This window comes from Phocoena sinus, chromosome 20 (genome assembly GCF_008692025.1).
Source record: "Phocoena sinus isolate mPhoSin1 chromosome 20, mPhoSin1.pri, whole genome shotgun sequence".
NCBI classification, from domain to species: Eukaryota; Metazoa; Chordata; class Mammalia; order Artiodactyla; family Phocoenidae; genus Phocoena; species Phocoena sinus.
Genome location: NC_045782.1, coordinates 8,923,734 through 8,943,438, shown reverse-complemented (window position 1 = coordinate 8,943,438; position 19,705 = coordinate 8,923,734). Strand labels below are relative to the sequence as shown.

At 54.7% G+C, this 19,705-nt stretch overlaps 3 protein-coding genes across 6 annotated transcripts; all 3 read left to right on the top strand.

Moving 5' to 3' along the window:
* The first annotated feature begins 1,210 nt into the window (after window positions 1-1,210).
* TMEM102 (transmembrane protein 102) lies at window positions 1,211-3,411 on the top strand. 2 transcript variants are annotated; one of them, XM_032616120.1, is made up of 3 exons: window positions 1,211-1,420; window positions 1,589-1,972; window positions 2,074-3,411. In XM_032616120.1, exons 2-3 carry the CDS (start codon window positions 1,759-1,761, stop codon window positions 3,393-3,395), a joined length of 1,536 nt encoding a protein of 511 aa, XP_032472011.1. In that variant the 5' UTR covers window positions 1,211-1,420; window positions 1,589-1,758; the 3' UTR covers window positions 3,396-3,411. The 2 variants fall into 2 exon arrangements, with proteins under 2 accessions (XP_032472011.1, XP_032472010.1); XM_032616119.1 differs by having other exon boundaries at window positions 1,616-1,972; window positions 2,074-3,406.
* A 785-nt stretch (window positions 3,412-4,196) lies between these two features.
* On the top strand, window positions 4,197-10,443 carry FGF11 (fibroblast growth factor 11). Its single transcript, XM_032616142.1, has 5 exons — window positions 4,197-5,712; window positions 7,361-7,471; window positions 7,676-7,779; window positions 8,395-8,593; window positions 8,861-10,443. The coding sequence occupies exons 1-5, from the start codon at window positions 5,520-5,522 to the stop codon at window positions 9,037-9,039; spliced, it is 786 nt and encodes a 261-aa protein (XP_032472033.1). The 5' UTR covers window positions 4,197-5,519; the 3' UTR covers window positions 9,040-10,443.
* A 170-nt stretch (window positions 10,444-10,613) lies between these two features.
* On the top strand, window positions 10,614-18,862 carry CHRNB1 (cholinergic receptor nicotinic beta 1 subunit). 3 transcript variants are annotated; one of them, XM_032616000.1, is made up of 11 exons: window positions 10,614-10,724; window positions 10,810-10,910; window positions 11,535-11,579; window positions 12,116-12,225; window positions 12,330-12,438; window positions 12,804-12,951; window positions 13,426-13,635; window positions 16,507-16,730; window positions 17,224-17,405; window positions 17,760-17,907; window positions 18,212-18,862. In XM_032616000.1, the coding sequence occupies exons 1-11, from the start codon at window positions 10,661-10,663 to the stop codon at window positions 18,350-18,352; spliced, it is 1,482 nt and encodes a 493-aa protein (XP_032471891.1). In that variant the 5' UTR covers window positions 10,614-10,660; the 3' UTR covers window positions 18,353-18,862. The 3 variants fall into 3 exon arrangements, with proteins under 3 accessions (XP_032471891.1, XP_032471890.1, XP_032471892.1); XM_032615999.1 differs by having other exon boundaries at window positions 10,810-10,949; XM_032616001.1 differs by lacking the exons at window positions 10,614-10,724; window positions 10,810-10,910 and adding an exon at window positions 10,984-11,408.
* The last annotated feature ends 843 nt before the right edge of the window (window positions 18,863-19,705 follow it).

The window sequence follows — 19,705 nt, the reverse complement described above, 5'->3', positions numbered from 1 at the left end:
GACACCCAATGCCTGATTTCCCCAGACTGTGAGAAAGAGCCCAGGCTTCAGTTTTCCTCATCTGGTCTCTTGGGTCACGACCAGATGTATGGAAACTTGCCTCCCCCGTTCTAGGCTGTGTTTGGGGCTCTTGCTTACTGAGGGAGAAGACCTCTCTTTGTCAGTGACTAGGAAACCTTGTGTTTTAGGCTCCCCCAAATTGAGCCCTGGATTCTGAGGGTCCCCTCCTTCATAGGCCTCTCAATTTTTCGAGGTGTCTCCACTTAATTTTCTTGCCCATGGACTTAGGCCTAGTTCACTGTGGAGACAGACCCCTGGGAAAAAGGAATGTTAGAATTCCTGGTCCAGTATGCATTGGTCTAATCTGTGAGCGTGTCTCTGGTGTCCTATCTTTCTGTCCTATTATTCTGGCTCCTAGTTTCATCCTGGACGTAAGCTGTGTCCATGATAGCACTGGTCGCTGAAAGCCATTTCCTTCCCCTGATAATTTTTCATTGCCTTCCCCTAGCTCAGCTGGAGTTTCCTCTGGACTTGATTTTCAGTCCTGATAACTCTTCTGTATACACACATAAGCTGCGAGATTCCAAAGTGTTTTCCCTGCCACGACTTGTGTGTCTGGGGTGGGCAACACTAATATGTCCCTTCCCTGAGTCAGATGTCCATCCCTGGGTCACTACATGCACACTATCGGTGTGTTCTTGTCTAACATTACCACCACCGATTCCAAGGAGATACATCCCAGCTGGAGAGCCCATTTCCAACACCTCTGTGGCTCAGCTCTGACCTTGGACAAGTCATGTGCAACCTTTCTAGGCTTGCAGTCTCATCTCTAAAATGAAGTTATAATTGCATGCAAGAACCCTTCTAGATTTAAATGACCAGGGCTCCTCTACTCCCAAGTGAGATGTAGAGTCCTCTATTTCTCCGCATGCCTTAGTGTATGTCCCTCATTATTGTTTGCTATTCAGATCCATCCTATTAGGCCTCTGTCTTAACCCCAAGGAGTGTTTGTGCGGTTGACCTGGCCTTGTAAAGACACAGAATAGTTTATCATAAAGACACAGAATAGTTTATCTCCATAGAAACTACAACTTCCATCAGGCACTACTTCAACGGAACAGGAAAGGATGTGGGGGCGTGGCCCCAACGCCCTGGTAGCTTTGAAGACAAACTACAACTCCCAGGATAGCCGCGAGATTTCTGCAGAGCGAAAGGAGTGACTGAACTCTGACTGGAGGCCGGGCTGGTCCGGAACCACCCCGACAGTCTCCAGAAAGGGGCGTGGTTATAGTTTAGGGGCGTGACCTTGCAGGCAGCAGGAAGAAGTTACCTGTTGAATCTTCCTATCCATTCTCTTCCCAGCCTTTGTAGCTAACCCTAAGAGGGAAGCCGCAAGCCACTAGCCTCTTCTGAAAAAGAGGTAAGGGGACGTAGACAAGGGGCAGCGAAGGAGGCTATTGCATTCCTTAGGAGGGGCCAAACAGCTACTTTCTACCTGCTGAGTCAGGTGAACCATTCCATGGGGGCGGGGACCAGCATATGAGAAAAGGGCAAGGACGGAGGAGGTATTTATTTGTTCTCTTTCAAGACTAAATTTAGGGCCCTTCGTCTGCAGACCCATTGGCGGACTGTGTCTTGGGAACCCTCTTGGCCTCTGGAAGAGAAAAGAACGGGGGCCAGTTTTCCGCAGCAAAAGGAACGGCCCGTCTCGGCTTCCTCCCGTCTGTGTATTTCCTAGCCCCCAAACGACAGAGCCATATGGCTTCCGCGGTCTGGGGGAGTGCTCCCTGGTGGGGCCCACCGCCCCCAGCCCCAGCCCGGCCGCTCACGGACATCGACTTCTGCTCTGGGGCGCAGCTGCAAGAACTAACCCAGCTGATCCAGGAGCTGGGTGTGCAGGCGAGCTGGAGTGAAGGTCCCAAGCCAGGACCAGATCTCCTCCAGGCCAAGGACTTTGTTTTCTCTTTGCTTGGTAAGTAACCCTCCTAGCCTTCGGGAACTTGCAGCTCTCAGCTCCGCCTCACCCCGCCCCGGCTCTGGATCACGCCTTTACGATCCCTTCTCTTTCCTTAGGTCTCGTTCACCGCCGGGACCCTCGCTTTCCTCCTCAGGCAGAGCTCTTGCTGCTTCGTGGCGGGATTCGCGAGGGCTCCCTGGATCTGGGGCCTGCGCCTCTAGGTCCCTACGCTCGGGGACCTCACTACGACGCCGGCTTCACACTGCTGGTGCCCGTGCTTTCGCTAGATGGCACTGGGCAGGAGCTGCAACTGGACGTGGGATCCTGTTACGCATGGCTCTTCCTCCCAGAGCAGGTACGCGGAACCTCGGTCCGGGAGGCATGGCAGGATTGCCTAGGACCCCCAGTCCCAGGAGGACGTGATTCGATCCACCCAGCCCAAAGCAAAGAAACTCCCAAGGATCCGCAAATCTCCGTGGACCAGCTACACGGTGACGTCACTGATCCTGAGGCACACGAGTCTTTGGAAAACTCACCTAGTAATGTTTCAGTGCCAGAGTTGCCTCAACAAGACGTAACCGATGTTGACTTTCCCTCACCACTGAAAAAAACGAATGGTGACGTCACCAAAGCAGCCGAAGTTAGCCCAGTGCCACAGCCGTCGGAGGCTCCGGAGGCATGGCCCACATTGTGCCCCGCCCAGGTGGCTGCCTGGTTCTTTGCTTCACTGGCTGCGGTCGCTGAGTCCCTGTTTCCGGTCCCGGGTGCCCCGCGCTTGGTCCACGCAGCCCGCCACGCGGGGGTCACCACCATCCTCGTGGCTACGCCCGGGCCCCCGCGCCGCCTCCTGCTTTTCGACTTGATCCCCGTGGTGTCCGTGGCCGGCTGGCCCCAGGGGGCTCGGAGCCACTCGTGGGCCGGCCCGCTGGCCTCGGAGTCGTCTTCCTTCTACCTGGTGCCCGGCGGCGGCGGCACAGAGCGGCCGGACGCCTCCGGCTGGCAGCTCTGCTTCGCCCGCCAAGAGCTGGCGCTCAAGGCGCGCATACCCGTTCCCCTGCTGCAAGCGCACGCGGCGGCCCAGGCGCTGCTGCGCCCGCTGGTGGCCGGGACTAGGGTCGCGGCGCCCTACCTCCTGCGGACGTTGCTCTACTGGGCGTGCGAGCGGCTGCCCGCGCTCTATCTGGCGCGACCCGAGAATGCGGGCGCCTGCTGCCTCGGGCTGCTGGATGAGCTGGGCCGGGTGCTCGAGGCCGGGACGCTGCCCCACTATTTTCTGAGTGGCCAAAAGCTCCGTGCGGGGGACGGCGCCGCTTCGCTGCTCGGGGCGTTGGCCCTGCTTCGCAGGGACCCTGCCCGCGCCCTGCGCGCCGCTGTGGAAGAGGCCAAGGCTGCACGCAAGGGGGGCGGCTTAGCCGGCGTGGGAGGCGGGGCCCATTAAAGACGCTGTTCCTACTAACCTCGAATGTGCTTCTGTTGGCCAGCGGGATGTGGAGGGGACTGCTCTCCCCTCACCTGGGAGACAGTCTGCTGAGCGCTTTGGGCCTGAAGAGCCCATTCTAGAAGGCCTCCTCGCCGGTTCCTCCGCTTCCTCCTACCCTCCTCCCGCCCTATCCCTGGCACAGGTCGTTCCATTCTGGCCTCCCCACTTTCCAAATCTGTGGCCAGCCCCCCTCCCACTCCGGTGCAGCGTCTGGCATCCATCTCCCGCCAGTTCTTATGGTCTTTTCTCTTAGGAGTCAATAGGGATGGGGGTAATGTATTTGCTGAAAAAACGTGTAAAGGAGAGAGGTATGGAGACCAGGGACTGACAGTTTGTCTCACACAAAAGCAGAGACATTAAGGAGGCCGGATTTCACCCCAGGCTAGACCTCACCACCACCGCTATCTCTTCAGTTATTCCCCCCACCTTCCTCATCCAGTTCTGTCCTCCATCCCGGGCAATAGGGTCCCTTTCTCCATTCTCGGGGCATCCGCCATTCCATCTATCTAAGCCCAACCTCTCCCCCCATCCAGAGTTCCATTCAGTGGAGTCGCCTCCTTGTCCCTCCTTCTCTGAACCCCGAGACATGCGGCCTTGCCTCGGCTCCGCCTGTCTCTAAGACCTTCGCCACTCCCTGCCTCCAAGGAACCCCGGGGTTCCTCCCGCCCAGCTTCACCCCCGCCACTCTTTCCCGGCGTCTCCGCCCCCTGCCCCGCCCCCGGGCCGGCTCTCGGAGGAGAGGGGAGCCGCTGTCGCCGCCGCCGCCTCAGCTTCCCACAGCCGCTACCGCTGCCGCCGCTGCCGCCGCTCCGCTTGGCCCAGCCGCCAGGCCCAGTGCTCACTTCGCCAGACCAGGGCGCTCTGCGGAGACACCCTCAATCCTTCCTGGGGTCCGGGACGCCTAGCCGGGCGTGGGGGGAAGCTCCGCTTGCGGGGTACAGGGAGGGAGGAGCCTGGAACCGGAGCCAGCGCCAGCCGACCCCGGATCGACAAGACAGGACAGGTTGAGGGGCGTCGGGGAAGGAAGAGGGGGTGCTATAGGCAGTCCTGGGGAGGACAAGGAAGCCCTGTCGCAGAAAGCTCTGATGCGCTCTGACTTACAGCGGGTCTGTTCACATTTGGGGACCCGTGAAAACGTGGGTGCACTCCTCTCTCGGGGGGCTGGTTGGATTGGAGGGCGTGGGATCTAAACAGCACCAGCTGTCCCCGAGGAAATTAGGGGCTGCCAGAAAAAAACAAAAAAGCCAAAAACCTATGCTCCTTATTCCGAGGTGACAGAGGGCCCTCCAGACAACCACCTGGTGTAACCACTAGGAAGGGCGGATTTGGAGGTGACTTCAAAAGGAGTGTATGGTAACAAGGTGAGGAAAGGGGCTCAGCAGCTGGAATGCTGTGCCACTAGAAATGGGGGTGACTTGGTAAAAAGCGGTATCGTCCAGAGACAGGGTCTGGGAACCTCTTCTTGCTGATTGGCGACAGTCTGGATATTTCAAGGCATAGTTTTTTGGGGATTTCAGTGAAAAAAAGTGGAGGATTCTTCACTTAGAGGGTGGCAAAGGAAAAGACACCAAGGTTGGGTTCTTCCTAGACACTGGCAACACCCCATCAGGGGTGGGGTGAGCTAATATCCCCAAAGCTAAGGACCCACACCCTTAAAATTACAAGAGTGGCTTTGGCAGGAGTGCAGGGCCCGGAAATAGGGTGGAAAGGTGCCTGGGGATATTGGAACCACATCCTGGAAAATTTGAGGGTCTTGGCTTTGGGATAGTGTTAGTGGGGGACAGGGACCTTGCAGATCAGAGAAGGGGGAGTTTTCTGTGGGGAGCAAAGGTCGAGGGTTGAGTCAACTGAGAGGTACATAGGCTGCTGGGTCTGGCGAAGCTACCACGAGGCCCAAGGGTGGGAGCTGGTGCCTGGGGTGGGGGTCGTCTAGGGCTTATCCTCAGGTCCCGTGGGTGAGGCGGTGAGTCGGACCGGAGAGTCAAGAGCATGTCCTGGTGAGCTAGCGGGCTTCTCCGGGGGGGGGGGGGGCAGCGCGCTCCGGGAGCCTGCCGGTTTTGGGGTGTCTCCTCCCGGGGCGCCATGGCGGCACTGGCCAGCAGCCTGATCCGGCAGAAGCGGGAGGTCCACGAGCCCGGGGGCAGCCGGCCCGTGTCGGCGCAGCGGCGCGTGTGTCCCCGCGGCACCAAGTCCCTTTGCCAGAAGCAGCTCCTCATCCTGCTGTCCAAGGTGCGACTGTGCGGGGGGCGGCCCGCGCGGCCGGACCGCTGCCCGGGTGAGTGGCTGGGGCGGGGTCTCCGGGCCGGGGGTCTCTCTGCCTGGGTGGTTGAGGCCAGGGACTCGGAAGAGCGGGGCCCGACTGACGGGGGCTCCCCGAAAGTGAAATGGGGTGGGCCTGGACCACAAACTCTCGGCCAGACGATGCCTCAGTTTCCCTTCTCTCTCGCCCGTAACCCCGAGTCTCCTTGCTTTCGAGGGCAAGGGGAAGCCTTGAGGGGTTAAGCCTGGTGCCCCGAAGCCTGGCAGCTCCCACTCGGCCCCCCTCCCAACACAGGAGTCCCCACCCCCACCATCCTCTGCCTACGTGCCGTCTCTCGCGATTCTTTCAATGCCGAGTGGAGGGGCCTGGGGGTTCCGGACGCCTGGGTCACCCCGAGGGTTTCTGCGGCTCCGGCAACCCCGCCCCCGCCCCGGTTCTCCCGCTCCTCCGAGCCTTGGATCCGTTCCTCCTCGCCGAGCTTGCCTGGCTCGGTACCAATCTCCCCAGCTCTCCCCCGGGTGTCCTTGCAGCTACCTCGCCAGTCCGCCCCTCTGTGCGCCCTCCTCCCGTGACCTGCACTTCAAGAAGGGAGCTGGGCACTCCCCCATGACCGCCTACGCGACTCAGAAATCGGGTCCCACGGGCTCAGGGGACCCTCTGCCGCGAGGAACTCAGACACACTAAACGGCTGGATACCCGCACGGAGACTGGGGGTCGTACCATCTACGAGGGGGTACCGGGAACTCGGCCGCAAGCGCCGGGGGAGGAGAGTTGTGAGGGTTAGCGTGTGGTCCCCGTCCAGGTGCGACAGGCGGGAAGTCCCTCTGGCCTCGCTCCCGTCCGCTCTCAGCTCCCCTAGGGGGAGACCCCCCCACCCCCCGCTGGCGTCCTCCTCCCCCCGCCGCCGGCCCTCCGCAGTGGTACGGTCCGCAGCCCACCCTTTGAGTGGGACCCAGCCCCCACGTGAGTCAGCCTGCCTCACCAGCTCCCTGGCCCCCTCCCCCATTTCCTTGGTTTAGTACCGAATATCCCCCATCCCAGGCGGGTTACCTGGCTGAAGGGGAGAGGCTGAGCCTCAGGGAGGGCTGGGCCCCCGCGAGCCAGCAGACAGACAGACAGACAGACAGATGGGTGTCAGACAGGCCGGCGGTGGGCCAAGGCGAGGCCCGCGCGAAGCGAGCGGCAGCCGCAGCAGCAGGTGCTGAGTCAGCGTCAGGCCCAGTCCCACCCCCACTCCTGAGGGGGCGCCCCTACCCTGGGGTCACCTTAATGCCCCCCACATTCGCAAACACACTGCCCCTTCAGCAGCTCTGCCTGTCTCCCTTTGTCCTCTGCGTTTCCATGTATCTCTCCCCTTCCTCTTCCTTCTTCTCCCCTCCCCCCATTCTGGTTGAGCTGTAGAGTAGGAATTAAGCCTTTAAATACATTTCAATCAATTAAACTGAAAGCTGGTTAGAGGAAGCAGAAGGGACCCACACCCAAGCTTCCTCTGGAGTCACAGAGAGGTGGGAGAGAGCTTGCTTAGAGGGTCAGGGAGCTGGGGCCCTGGGACCCTCTTCCTTCCCTCCATCCTCCTTTCTTTCTCTCCTCTGATCCCGCCAAGTGTAGCAATGTTTCTGGGAACAGAGATGTCATGTTCCAAGATGAATGTCTCTCTCTCCAGAGCCTCAGCTCAAAGGCATCGTCACCAAACTGTTCTGCCGCCAGGGTTTCTACCTCCAGGCGAATCCCGATGGGAGCATCCAGGGCACCCCAGAGGACACCAGCTCTTTCAGTGAGAGGGGAAGCCAGCTGCTGGGTGGGAAGGGGGAGCGCAGGCATAGGAGATGACAGTCCTATTGTGGCTTCAGGTTCTGTTGTTTTCAGTCTGGCTCTTTGACCCCACAAAGGAAGAAGTAGAACTGGGACCAGAATTGAGGAGGGGCTTGGATGGGGATTGGAGACTTGGGGTACTGATACCCCTTCTCTCCACCCCCAGCCCACTTCAACCTGATCCCTGTGGGGCTCCGTGTAGTCACCATCCAGAGTGCCAAGCTGGGTCACTACGTGGCCATGAACGCTGAGGGGCTGCTCTACAGCTCGGTGAGACAAGGGGGCAGAGTGGCCTGGAGTCAGGGGACTCCCCTAGCTACAGCCTTCCCAACTACAGATATTTTGCAGCTCAGGGCTTCCTCTCCCTCCAGCTCTTGCCTGTCCTCACTGCCCGCTCCCAAGCACCTCCTCTAGCGTCCCTCCAATCCCTTCTCCTCGAATAGCCTCCTAAATACCCCCAGGCTCTTTGAATGTCCAACTCTTTCAACCTTTTAGGACCCCTGTGTCTTCTCCAACCTCCTCTAGACCTCATTATTACTCACTTCCCCAGAGTCATTCAGGATGCTGGGGAAGGATTCAGGAACTCCTCCAAGCAGAAACTCCCTCCAGGTGCCCTGGATGGTGAGAGGGTGGGAGTAGAGCAGAGAGAAGTTTTCTTCTTATCCCAGGCCCCTAGAAGTCTAGGTCCCGGCCCTCGGGGGGCCACCAGACTCTTCCTCATCCTCCCTTTCTCCCAGTTCCTGCGGGGACTCAGAAGTTGGCTCTCCCAGTCTCAAACGTATGGATTATATCCTGCCTTGTTCTTCCCAGGGCTCCCTTCTGTTCAGTGATGTGTCTTCTTGTCTTTCTGTCCGTGTGTGCCTTTCTGGGTCTTTGTCTCCTTAGCCACATTTCACAGCTGAGTGTCGCTTTAAGGAGTGCGTCTTTGAGAATTACTATGTCCTGTACGCCTCTGCTCTCTATCGCCAGCGTCGTTCTGGCCGGGCCTGGTACCTGGGCCTGGACAAGGAGGGCCGGGTCATGAAGGGAAATCGAGTCAAGAAGACCAAGGCAGCTGCCCACTTTGTGCCCAAGCTCCTGGAGGGTGAGTATGGACCCCCAGGGAAGAAGTGGACCACATGGGACGGTATTGACCTAGACATGGACATTTAGTGACACACAGCTAAGGGGCTATAAGTGTTTTAAGAGGACACATGCTATGACAGGTCAAGCCAGGAAGGCTTTGGCCTTTGGAGGTTTGGGAAGCTCTCCTTCTGTGGGTTCCCAGAGGAGGAGTGTAGGGGAAGGGAGCCCTTTCAGAGCTCTCTTGGTGCCTAACTCTCCTTCCTGCTCTTCTCTCTCCCCTTCATAGTGGCTGTGTACCGGGAGCCTTCTCTCCACAGTGTCCCTGAGACCTCCCCTTCCAGTCACCCTGCCCCCTGCCATGTAGTCCCCAGACTGGAGGCTCCCTGCGCTAGCCACCACCACAGCCTGTCTCCCAGCCCTGCTTCTGGCCCTGCTCTCACCCCTGCTGCCACACTCATGCCCTGAGCAGCCATGTCCCACCAGGTGCTCTACCCTGAGGGAGCCTAGGGGCCGGCCATGACTTCCGGGGCTGCTGAGACCCTTAGATCCTTGGGCCCGGGAAAGGGGTCAGAGAGAGGGATGTCTGAAAATGGTCCTGGCTGATCACTTCTTTCCTTCCACACTCACACCCTCCAAAGCCTTTTCCCGAGATGGTGCGGGGGGGTTCCAAAACTGACAAAACCAGGGCATAAATCTTCCCCACCCCGGGCTCAGCCAGTTCCTGGAGCCCTTTGCCCTTTTCATGGCCACCAAGCCATAGACTTATAGGTCCACTGCAGCTCAGGATTAGTTTCCTTCTTTCGCTACTCCACCTTTTGCCTTGTTCCAGACAGGCTCTGGAACACCAGGCACCCCAGCCAGGGCCATTTCTGCACCCAGGGTCTGTGCTGGAACACAGGCATGCTGCCAGGCTCTGTTCTGGATCCATCAGGCTTCTGTCCTTCACCCAGATGGACCCCTGGTTTCCAATTAGAGAGAGGCTGGATTTGGGCCCTGTCCAGCTGTTGGTCTTGGCCTGAATTGGGCCAGTCTCAGATCACCACAGGTTTAACTTTCTTACCCCAGAGACACCCAATTCTAGAGCGTGGTGTTCTAGACACATACAGAGCCATACTTCCTTCTGAATCTCAGCTCTAGGACATAGACCACGACTCTCAGCCCTTCCCTCTAGGATGGAACTAGAGCCTATATAGGCATGTTATTGCTCTAGAGTAAGAGTTCTAGACCCACGCTTCCACTTTCTCTAGTGATACCTGTTAAGCAGGAGCTCTGGAAAGGACCCAGTTATGATTCACAAAGAACTAAGTCCAGAACTTCTTGTTTTCCCTAGACAATTTTCCAAAAATCTTATTCTTCCTATAGAATGCTAACCTTAATTTTTACATGTAGTTTCTAGCTCCTGCAACTTAGCTGGGGTCCTGCCAGGGAACAGAGGCTGAGGAAGGGCAGAGGAGTTTTGGAAGGAATCCCTGGCTCATAGAAGGGCAGCTAGGATGGGAAAGTGGCCAGAACCATGGCATGACTGGACCTGTGCCTGGGTTGGGGGGACATGAACACTTAGCTACCTCAGCAGGAATTCCTTCCAGGTCCCCTTTAAAGCTGAGGTCTTTAGCGTAATGGGTCTAGAATAAAAAAGACAAATGGGACATAGCTTTGAACCCCCTCAAGTGAGGAGACACCAATTCAGCAATAAGTCCCACCCTTCTCCCCTACAGGTCAGGCCAAGGAGGGTGAGGGCCTCTTGGTCTCTAGACCTCATACACCCCTCCAGCTTCTAACTGAATAGAACTTGCTTTACCTCAGCTGGGTGTTAGGTACCCAAAAAGGCTCTGCTCCCAGGGGACCAGTCTCCACTCCATGCTTTCTCAATTAAAGACGATTTATACAGTTGAAGTGTTGTCTGCCATCTGTGGGTAGCAGGCTTTGGCAGTCGCTCGGGGAGGGATCAAGTCCCAGGGGCGGGGCGGGTAGGCTGGCGGCTGCCCCCCAATAACAGGTGCACATTCCTGGGCGCCTCGTCACTTCCCCTGCGCTGGCTGTCCTGGTGGCTCACCCAAGCGGACTCACTGAGCGACGCGGGCGGGCTATGACCCCAGGGGCGCTGCTGCTGCTGCTGCTGCTGGGGGCGTTGGGGGCGCCATTCGCCCCGGGTAAGTCTGGGCCTCAAAGGGGCAGTGACAGGGCCAGAGGTCGTGGCCGGGCATCAGGGCTTCACTCAGTTCTCTCCTCCTCCAGGCGCCCGCGGCTCAGAGGCGGAGGGCCGACTCCGCGAGAAACTTTTCTCGGGCTATGATAGCTCGGTGAGGCCGGCGCGGGAGGTGGGAGACCGCGTCGGGGTCAGCATTGGTCTCAGCCTAGCGCAATTAATCAGCCTGGTGAGGGCGCACGCGGGGAGTTGAGGTCTGGCCCACTAGCCGGCTGGGGGGCGTGGCTTTAGGCAGGGCGGGACCCAGGGACCACTGTGGGCGGGGTCCGGGACGAGGCCAGGCTGGGTGACTGACGGGCCGTTAGTAGAGATTGGGTCGAAATCGGACCAATGGACAAGCTGTGGGCGTGGCTGCTGGACGGGCCAGGATGGGGCCGGGCAGGATGATGAACGGGCCTGTGGGCAGATCTCATAGTGGAGCTGGGGCCGATGGACAGGGCGGAGAGCGGACCTTGGGGCGGGGTCATAGGCTGGGGCGGACCTTGGTGCCGGACAGGGTCAATAAACAACAGCGGGCAGAGATTCACTCCGGCCGGTGCCGGGACTGGTAAATGAACTGGCTGGCTGTACGGCCAGCAGGAAGTTTACGAGATAGAGGCGGAGCTTAAGCCAACGCAGTTTATAGGAGGTGGGGCTTGAACCCAAGAGGGTGCGACTCAGAAAAAGAGGGGAGTTTCCAGGGAGAGTTTACCCACCGAGCCCCTCATTTCTCTACACTGACATCATATCTACCCTTTAAACTTTTCCCTTCTAGAACGAGAAGGATGAGGAGATGAGCACAAAGGTCTACTTAGACCTGGTACGGAGACCCCCGCAGGGTGGGAAAGGGCGGGCGTCCCGCTGCCTTTACAATTTCCTCGAATGTCCCTCCCAGTAAGATTTTTTTTTTTTGCAGCACGGCCTCAGAAAACACATTTATAACTGAAACAGAAGCTTCAGGAAACAATACCTATCTTTACTATGGGAGCTGCATTCCATGCATTTTTCATTCTAAATTTTTTTTTTAACACTGTTTTGGGGCCACTCATTTGATTCCGGACCTATGAAAAGGGTCGTTAACTGCAGTTTGAAAACCACTGTTTTAGAGGCTAGCGTGCAACCCCCTCGTTTTTACAGAAAGAAGAAACTGGGGCCCGATGAGAGAGAAGGGGAAATTAGTTGATAGGGTCCCAAAGAGTGGAGGTGGAGTCTTAAACAGAGCCCCGGCCTCCAGAACCACAGACCATGCCTGCGCGGCTCTCCTCCCTTGCATTCCCTGCCCGGACTTCCTTCGCACATCCCAAGACTCCTTCCAGCCTCCAGCCCCAGACGGCCCCTCAGCCTCTGCTTCCCTAGGAGTGGACTGACTACAGGCTGAGCTGGGACCCTGAGGAGCACGAGGGCATCGATTCACTCCGCATCACTGCCGAATCCGTGTGGCTACCAGACGTGGTGCTCCTAAACAAGTAAGGATGTTCCCAAAGTCTGGGAGGTGGGGCAGGGCCTCTGGAGGGGCGCGGCCTCCGGAGGGAGGGGCCTGATCCCAGATGAGAAGATTCTTTCCCTGCAGCAACGACGGAAATTTTGATGTTGCTCTGGACATCAGCGTCGTGGTGTCCTCCGACGGCTCCGTGCGCTGGCAGCCCCCGGGCATCTATCGCAGCAGCTGCAGCATCCAGGTGTCCGGGCCCCACCTGGGAAGCTCAAAGCGCTCCTAGAGACCCTCACTCAGATATCCCTCCTCCATAATCCCCATGACCCTCACGTCTCTTTTACCCTTCTGATTTTCCGTTGAGTTTCATCTTCTCTGTCCACTTTCATTGACTTCCAGTCTTCCTCAGTGACCGCCCCCCTCCATTGTCCATGACCTCCCCACATAGCCTTCTTATTCCTCTGTGACTCCACTTCTCTGTGATCTTCCCCTGGTGGTCCCTATCTCCCTAGTGCCCCATATCCTCTGACCCCTGTCTGCCCTGTGACCTCCCCAACTCCCCCAGCCCTGACCAGCTCTCTGGCAGCTCTAGTGACTCTCCACTCCATCCAGGTCACCTACTTCCCCTTTGACTGGCAGAACTGCACCATGGTGTTCAGTTCCTATAGCTATGACAGCTCAGAAGTCAGTCTGCAGACCGGCTTGGGTCCCGATGGGCAGGAGCGGCAGGAAGTGCACATTCATGAAGGCACTTTTATTGGTGAGTGGGCATGGCTCCCATGTCCATGGGCTTTATGATTTCCAGTTTCTAACAGGCTGATAAATATACTCCATCAGTGAGTCCCTGTGGGTTCAGCAAGATAGGTATAACTGTCTATATTTTGTGGTTATGGAAATTGAGACTTGCTCAAATTTATTAGAGATGGGCTGTCCAGCCCAGGGACCATATCTAGCCCCTTATTACATCAGTCCCCCGTGCTCTAGGATGTGGCAGAGAAAGCCATATCTGGGAATTCCCTGGCGGTCCAGTGGTTAGGACTCCACACTTTCACTGCTGAGGGCCCGGGTTCAATCCCTCGTTGGGGAACTAAGATCCCACAAGCAGCGCGGTGGCGCAGTGAGGCAAAAAAAAAAAAAAAAGAAAAAGAAAAGAAAGCCGTATATCTGGCACCAACAAAGACAGGTTCCACATCTGTGTCACCTTCTCTTCTCCGCCCCCGCTCCGCCACCCAAGAGAATGGTCAATGGGAGATTATTCACAAGCCTTCTCGGCTAATCCAGCCTCCAGTGGATCCTAGGGGAGGAGGGGAAAGACGGCGTGAAGAAGTCACCTTCTACCTCATCATTCGCCGGAAGCCTCTCTTTTACCTGGTTAACGTCATTGCCCCATGCATCCTCATCACTCTTCTGGCCATCTTCGTCTTCTACCTGCCACCAGATGCAGGTAAGAGGGGAAAGGGCCCAGCACTCCTTCTTACCAATAGCTCAGGTTCTTCCTCTTCACCCATAATACAGGGAAGGTTTTCCTGCCAACTCAAGCCTTCATGAACTGTGCTTCAGCAATCTCACCCAGGTTTTCCTTTCAGGAAGAGCCTTTGCCTCTGCATCCAGATTTCCCCTCCAACCTCAAGCTCTACCTCCCCTCTGCTGCTCACTTCTCTGCACCCAGTAACTTCTGAACTCTTCCCTTCAGAATCCTAGGATCTCATCCTTGGAACTGCCACTCCTCTGACCAACAAACTCCCAGGCTCAGCTAACGCTTCCTTTCCCTTTCCCCATTCCTGGCATCCTCCCTCCCCCACTGGTCAAATGCCGCCTACTAGTCCCTTAACCTCCTGTGTCCCTTGGAAATAATAGCCAACATTTCTCTGGGAGACAGCACAATATGCTAAGAGAGTAACCTTGGGCAAATTCCTTAATCTCTTAGTGTCCTGATCTGGAAATAGGACAGTCGTTGTCCCTCCCACAGAGGACTATTTTGAGGATTAACTGAGTTAATAGAACTATGCCTGGTACTCTGTAAGCTTTGTGTAAGTGTAGGTATAGTCTTTTCTAATTTGGAGCACTTGCTATAAGATAATACAAATAATGTGTTACATATATTAACTCAGTTCTAATCTTCACAACTCTGTGAGGTAAGTACTGAATTGTCTGCCCGTTTCACAGAGGCTAAGTGAGTTTAAGTCATTCACCTGACATTACACAGAGAGAGGCAGTGTTGCTATTCCAACCCTGCTTAGTACTAGTCTGATCCAGAGACTGATATCCTAAACTCTCATATTCAAAGATGCTTTACTGGGAGTTCTCTGGTAGGCTAGTGGTTAGGATTCTGGGCTTTCACTGCTGTGGCCTGAAAAACAAAACAAAACAAACAAAAAGCACACGCTTTCCTTCTCTCTGTAATCAAGCCCTCTCTCAGTCTAGGCAAGGAGAGTGATGCATCTCTAGAACACACTTCCACATGTAACTTCTCCTTCTTCCTGGAGCAAGGCAAATCTTGGAACCCAATATTACAGGACTAAAGTAGAACACACCAAAATAGTTATTTATTTCAATACCTTCCATGAAGTTTGCAGTGCCTGTTGTATGCCACAGTAATAACCAGCCACCTGGCATATTCTCACATACTTGGTTTCATTTTTAGATCCTTCAATTTGCTATATAGTTCCTGCCCTAGGGGCCGGTCCATTCATTCATTTAACAATACTTGTTGAACATCTGTAATGTGCAAGGCACTGGGAATACATCAGTGAATAAAACAGACAAAAATCCCTGCTCTCATGGAGTTTATATTCTAGTGGGGAGACAGTCAGTAAACATAATAAACCCATTGGATAGTATATTATTATTTTTTAACTAATTAATTAATTTATTTATTTAGGCTGCGTTTGGCCTTTGTTGCTGCGCGGGGCTTTCTCTAGTTGTGGTGAACAGGGGCTACTTTCGTTGCAGTGCACGGGCTTCTCATTGCGGTGGCTCCTCTTGTTGTGGAACACGGAATCTAGGCGCGTGGGCTTCAGTAGTTGTGGCACGTGGGCTCTAGAGCACAAGTTCAGTAGTTGTGGCACACGGGCTTAGTTGCTCCGCGGTATGTGGGATCTTCCCGGACCAGGGCTCGAACCCGCGTCCCCTGCATTGGCAGGCGGATTCCTAACCACTGTGCCACCAGGGAAGTCCTAGATAGTATATTAGGAGAGGTCAATTCCTAAGAAGGAAAAATAGGAAAAGGGTTTGGGGAGGATGAGAATGGGGGTAGGGGTTGCAATTTATTTATTTATTTAAACAATTTTATTGAAATATAGTTGATTTACAATGTTGTGTTTCATTTCTGCTGTACAGCAAAGTGACTCATTTACAGATATATATATTTTTTCATATTCTTTTCCGCTATGGTTTATCACAGGGGTTGCAATTTAAAAATAGGATGGTCAGTGAATGCCTCACTAAAAAGGGAATGTTTGATCAATATTTGAACAAAGACTTGAAGGAAGTGAGAGAATGACCCTGGTAGATATCTGGGGGAAGAAATTACCAGGAGGAGTTAACAGTGAATGCAAAGGTTCTGAGGTGGGCGTGTGCCTTGCGTATTCAAGAAATAGCCAACGTAACTGAATGAAGTAAGCAAGAGAGAAAACAGTATGAGATGTAGTCAGAGAGCTAATGGGAAGGCCTTGTAGACTTCAGTAAGGACTTTTATGCTAAAGGATGGGAAGCCACTGGAGTGATATGATCTGATTTACATTTTAACGGGATCAATCCGGCTGCTCTGTTGAGAACAGTCAGCAGGGGGCAAAGGATGAAGCAAAGAGGAGGCCTTTATAATAACTCAGATCTGAGGTAATGGTGGCTGGTACCAGGATGGTAGTGGTAGATATGATATGTCATCAGTTTCAGGATATATTTTGAAGATAGAGCCAATAGGGTTTGGTATGGATTGGATATGGGATGAGAGAGAGGAGAGCTGAGAATGACTCAAAGGGATTTGGCCTGAGCCACAGGAAAGGTCGAGTTGTCATTTATGAACTGAGGCAGACTATGTGGGGAGTCGGTGGTGAGGAAATTAAGTTTTGGACATGTTAAGTTCGAGATGTCTAGTGGACACCCAAATGGAGAGGTTAAGTAGGTAGGTGGATACAAGTGTGGAATTTAGGGGAATCAGTCCAGGTTGGAGGTATAAATGTAGTAGTTATTTGCATGCAGTTGGCCTTTCCAAAAGCCTGTCCTTGAGTGGGCTGGAAACACGGTCACTGATTATGCCAGGGAGATTGCTTTCTGGCAAAGCCTAATCCTTCTGCCTTCCCCTCTGTCCCCCAAGGAGAGAAGATGGGGCTCTCGATCTTTGCCCTGCTGACCCTTACTGTGTTCCTGCTGCTGCTGGCAGACAAAGTGCCTGAGACCTCCCTGTCTGTCCCCATCATTATCAAATACCTCATGTTTACCATGGTCCTCGTCACCTTCTCAGTCATCCTTAGCGTCGTAGTCCTCAACCTGCACCATCGCTCACCCCACACCCACCAAATGCCCCTTTGGGTCCGTCAGGTAAGAAGATCTCCTCTCCAACCTGTGTTAACTCTCAATCCTAGTATTTGGCTTTTTGTCCAGGTATCGCTCCTCCCTCCCACCAACTTCAACCTTCCCTTTCACAGACCTGAGGGAGAACTACAACTCCTGGTAGAGTGTCAAAGTGCCAAGGTCTTTGGGTGTTGAAATGTTGCCCAATTAATTTTATCCTCCCATCATTAACATTGCGTAGATCCCAGACTCTCTTCATCAATACTGCCCATCGTGGGTCCCAAGGAAGCATTCTAAGGGTTAGGTACTATCAGGGTGGAAGCCCTCAGAACTTTTCTTTCCAGTCAGGATGCCTCCTAACCCACTTAAGAACTCTTGGGCCGTGTAGTTGCATTTCATCTGTGGGACGCATGCACGCATGCGCAGGAATGGGCACGTGCCGTGGGGGTGGTTGGCGGCTTCCCTTCTGGTCTGAGAGCATAAGAGCCCCCTCCAATACGCCTCTTCTTCTACTCTGCAGATCTTTATCCACAAACTCCCTCCGTATCTGGGTCTGAAGAGACCCAAACCTGAGAGAGACCAGATACCGGAGCCACCTCCTATACCTCTCAGGGATTCTCCAGGAAGTGGCTGGGGTCGGGGAACAGATGAATATTTCATCCGCAAGCCACCAAATGATTTTCTCTTCCCCAAACCCAACAGGTAGTATCTACTCCCCATCGCCCACGTAGAAGGGAGAGGGAGAACTACACTTCCCAGGAGACTGTGCGGAGGCAGGCGTCCTAAGCTCCCGGAGGATGTCGTGGTTGAGCATCATGGGACTTGTAGTATCCCTTCTGTTGCCCACTTTGCGGGGAGGTGGGAACTAAAGCGTAAGGGAATAGGAGGAATTGCGGAAGGCTAGAGAGGTCGCAGCTGTCGGAGAGAACCTGAAGTGCTCTCTCACGTTTTGAAACCTGGATGGGCGTTGGAGGAGGGAGTTGGGGCGGGGCCTAGAGCACCCGCGCAGGCCGTCTTTGCGCCCCGGTCGTAGCCAAATAGACTCGCCTCTTCCAGGTTCCAGTCTGAACTGTCTGCCCCGGACCTGCGGCGATTTACCGATGGTCCAAACCGGGCTGTGGGCCTGCCTCCCGAGCTACGGGAGGTCGTTTCCTCAATCAGCTACATCGCTCAACAGCTGCAGGAACAGGAGGACCACGACGCGGTGAGTCCAAAGAGCGTGGGCCTAGGCAAGTCCTGGGTGGCCTTGGCTCCACCCGCAAACTTAGGCTCCGCCCCCAGCACTCGATTTTATTTCTGATTGGAAGTTTGCCTCACTTGGTCCCGCCCCCTGGTTTCCGACTTGTTCTTTACTCACCTCCGTCGCCCGCAGTTTCGCTCTCTGCTATTCTGCGGGCCCGCCTTTGTCTCAAAGCCGTGGTAGGAGCACCTGGGTGCGGTACGGGGCCTTGGGGCCGCCTTCCCTGGGGGTCTGGAGCTCAGGAACAGTTTCCTCTTCCTACCCCCAGCTGAAGGAGGACTGGCAGTTTGTGGCCATGGTGGTGGACCGCCTCTTCCTGTGGACCTTCATCATCTTCACGAGCGTCGGGACCCTCGTCATCTTTCTGGACGCCACGTACCACTTGCCCCCTCCCGACCCCTTTCCTTGAGGACGAGAGGGCCGAGACCGAGGTTCTCGGCCAGTTGAATTGAGAGTTTGGTAGGACTCTCAAGTCCTATCCCTTTCTGCATCTTAACTCCTTCACTAGGAGTCCAATCCTCTCATCATTTCGTTTCTAGGGAGGAAGCCCAAGGGGGACTGGGCAGATGAGGGCCTTGGGCCCACCAGAAATGCACTATCCGCTTATTTACCCTTTGGCTCCTTGAAGAAGTTCCATTGGATATTCACATCTAGGTTGGCAATGAATGGAACAAAGAACAAGAACTAGATTGTAAGCCTTCTGAGGGCAAGAACTATGTCTGTTCACTGTAATATCCCCAGCACCTAGCACAGATCCTAACCTATACAGCCGGTACCTCTGGTTGAATGAACAGGGAATTGTTTTTTTCTGTAAGGAAATACACTAAGTAACAGTGTTGGTTTTTTTTTTTGCGGTACGCGGGCCTCTCACTGTTGTGGCCTCTCCCGTTGCGGAGCACAGGCTCTGGACGCGCAGGCTCAGCGGCTATGGCTCACGGGCCTAGCCGCTCCGCGGCACGTGGGATCTTCCCAGACCGGGGCACGAACCCGCGTCCCCTGCATCGGCAGGCGGACTCTCAACCACTGCGCCACCGGGGGAGCCCAAGTAACAGTGTTTATGTTTGCATGTTGGGACTAGTGGTCGTTTTTTCTTTGTTTTCACCTTTCTGTAGTTTATTGTATTTTGTAATATGTATTATCTTTAGGATAAAAAAAAAGGTTATTTCTAAAAGGATGCATTTGTAATGAGGATAAAAAAAGCACACTGTAAAAACCTCAAGTTCCAGCTTTGGTGCTCAAACTTTGGACAAGCTACTAAACTGCCCTGTGCCTCAGTTTCCCCATCTGTAAAATGAAGCTAATAATAATATCTGCTCCCTAGTCTGAGGATCATATGAGAAGATGAGAACAAAAGCATTATACGGTATACATCAGAGGTTACAAACTGGTGTGTTTCGTTTGGCCCATGTTGTTGGCCAGCAAAATTTAAAATTTGAATTGGTTTGCTACTTTTAAAATGTGGATATTTCACAGAGAAATTTGGATTTCTGGCTTCTCTTGAAACTTTTTAAGAACTACAGTAGCACCAGGTCTGATTCCCCTGTTGGCAGCAACCTGCTAGAGCTGATTAGTGGCTGCCCACTCTGGTCAAGGTATTTGTATCAGAATTCCTCCAAGGCCCCACCCACCTAACCACTCATTTTACTTGCCCATGCCTGCATAACACTAGACAAAATACAGGGGAGGGGAGGAGGGACAGGGAGTTGAAGCCCGTGGGAGGCCAGGAGTGGAACAAGAAAGGGTGTTGGTGTCTCTTATGGCC

Bases quoted from the DNA above. Each gene is read 5' to 3' on its own strand.
- TMEM102 (XM_032616120.1), top strand. From the start codon at position 1,759: ATGGCTTCCGCGGTCTGGGGGAGTGCTCCCTGGTGGGGCCCACCGCCC. The intron at 1,973-2,073 runs GTAAGTAACCCT...CTCTTTCCTTAG, and splicing joins CTTTGTTTTCTCTTTGCTTG to GTCTCGTTCACCGCCGGGAC.
- FGF11 (XM_032616142.1), top strand. From the start codon at position 5,520: ATGGCGGCACTGGCCAGCAGCCTGATCCGGCAGAAGCGGGAGGTCCAC. The intron at 5,713-7,360 runs GTGAGTGGCTGG...CTCTCTCTCCAG, and splicing joins GCGGCCGGACCGCTGCCCGG to AGCCTCAGCTCAAAGGCATC. The intron at 8,594-8,860 runs GTGAGTATGGAC...TCCCCTTCATAG, and splicing joins TGTGCCCAAGCTCCTGGAGG to TGGCTGTGTACCGGGAGCCT.
- CHRNB1 (XM_032615999.1), top strand. From the start codon at position 10,661: ATGACCCCAGGGGCGCTGCTGCTGCTGCTGCTGCTGGGGGCGTTGGGG. The intron at 11,580-12,115 runs GTACGGAGACCC...CTGCTTCCCTAG, and splicing joins CAAAGGTCTACTTAGACCTG to GAGTGGACTGACTACAGGCT. The intron at 12,952-13,425 runs GTGAGTGGGCAT...CCGCCACCCAAG, and splicing joins TCATGAAGGCACTTTTATTG to AGAATGGTCAATGGGAGATT.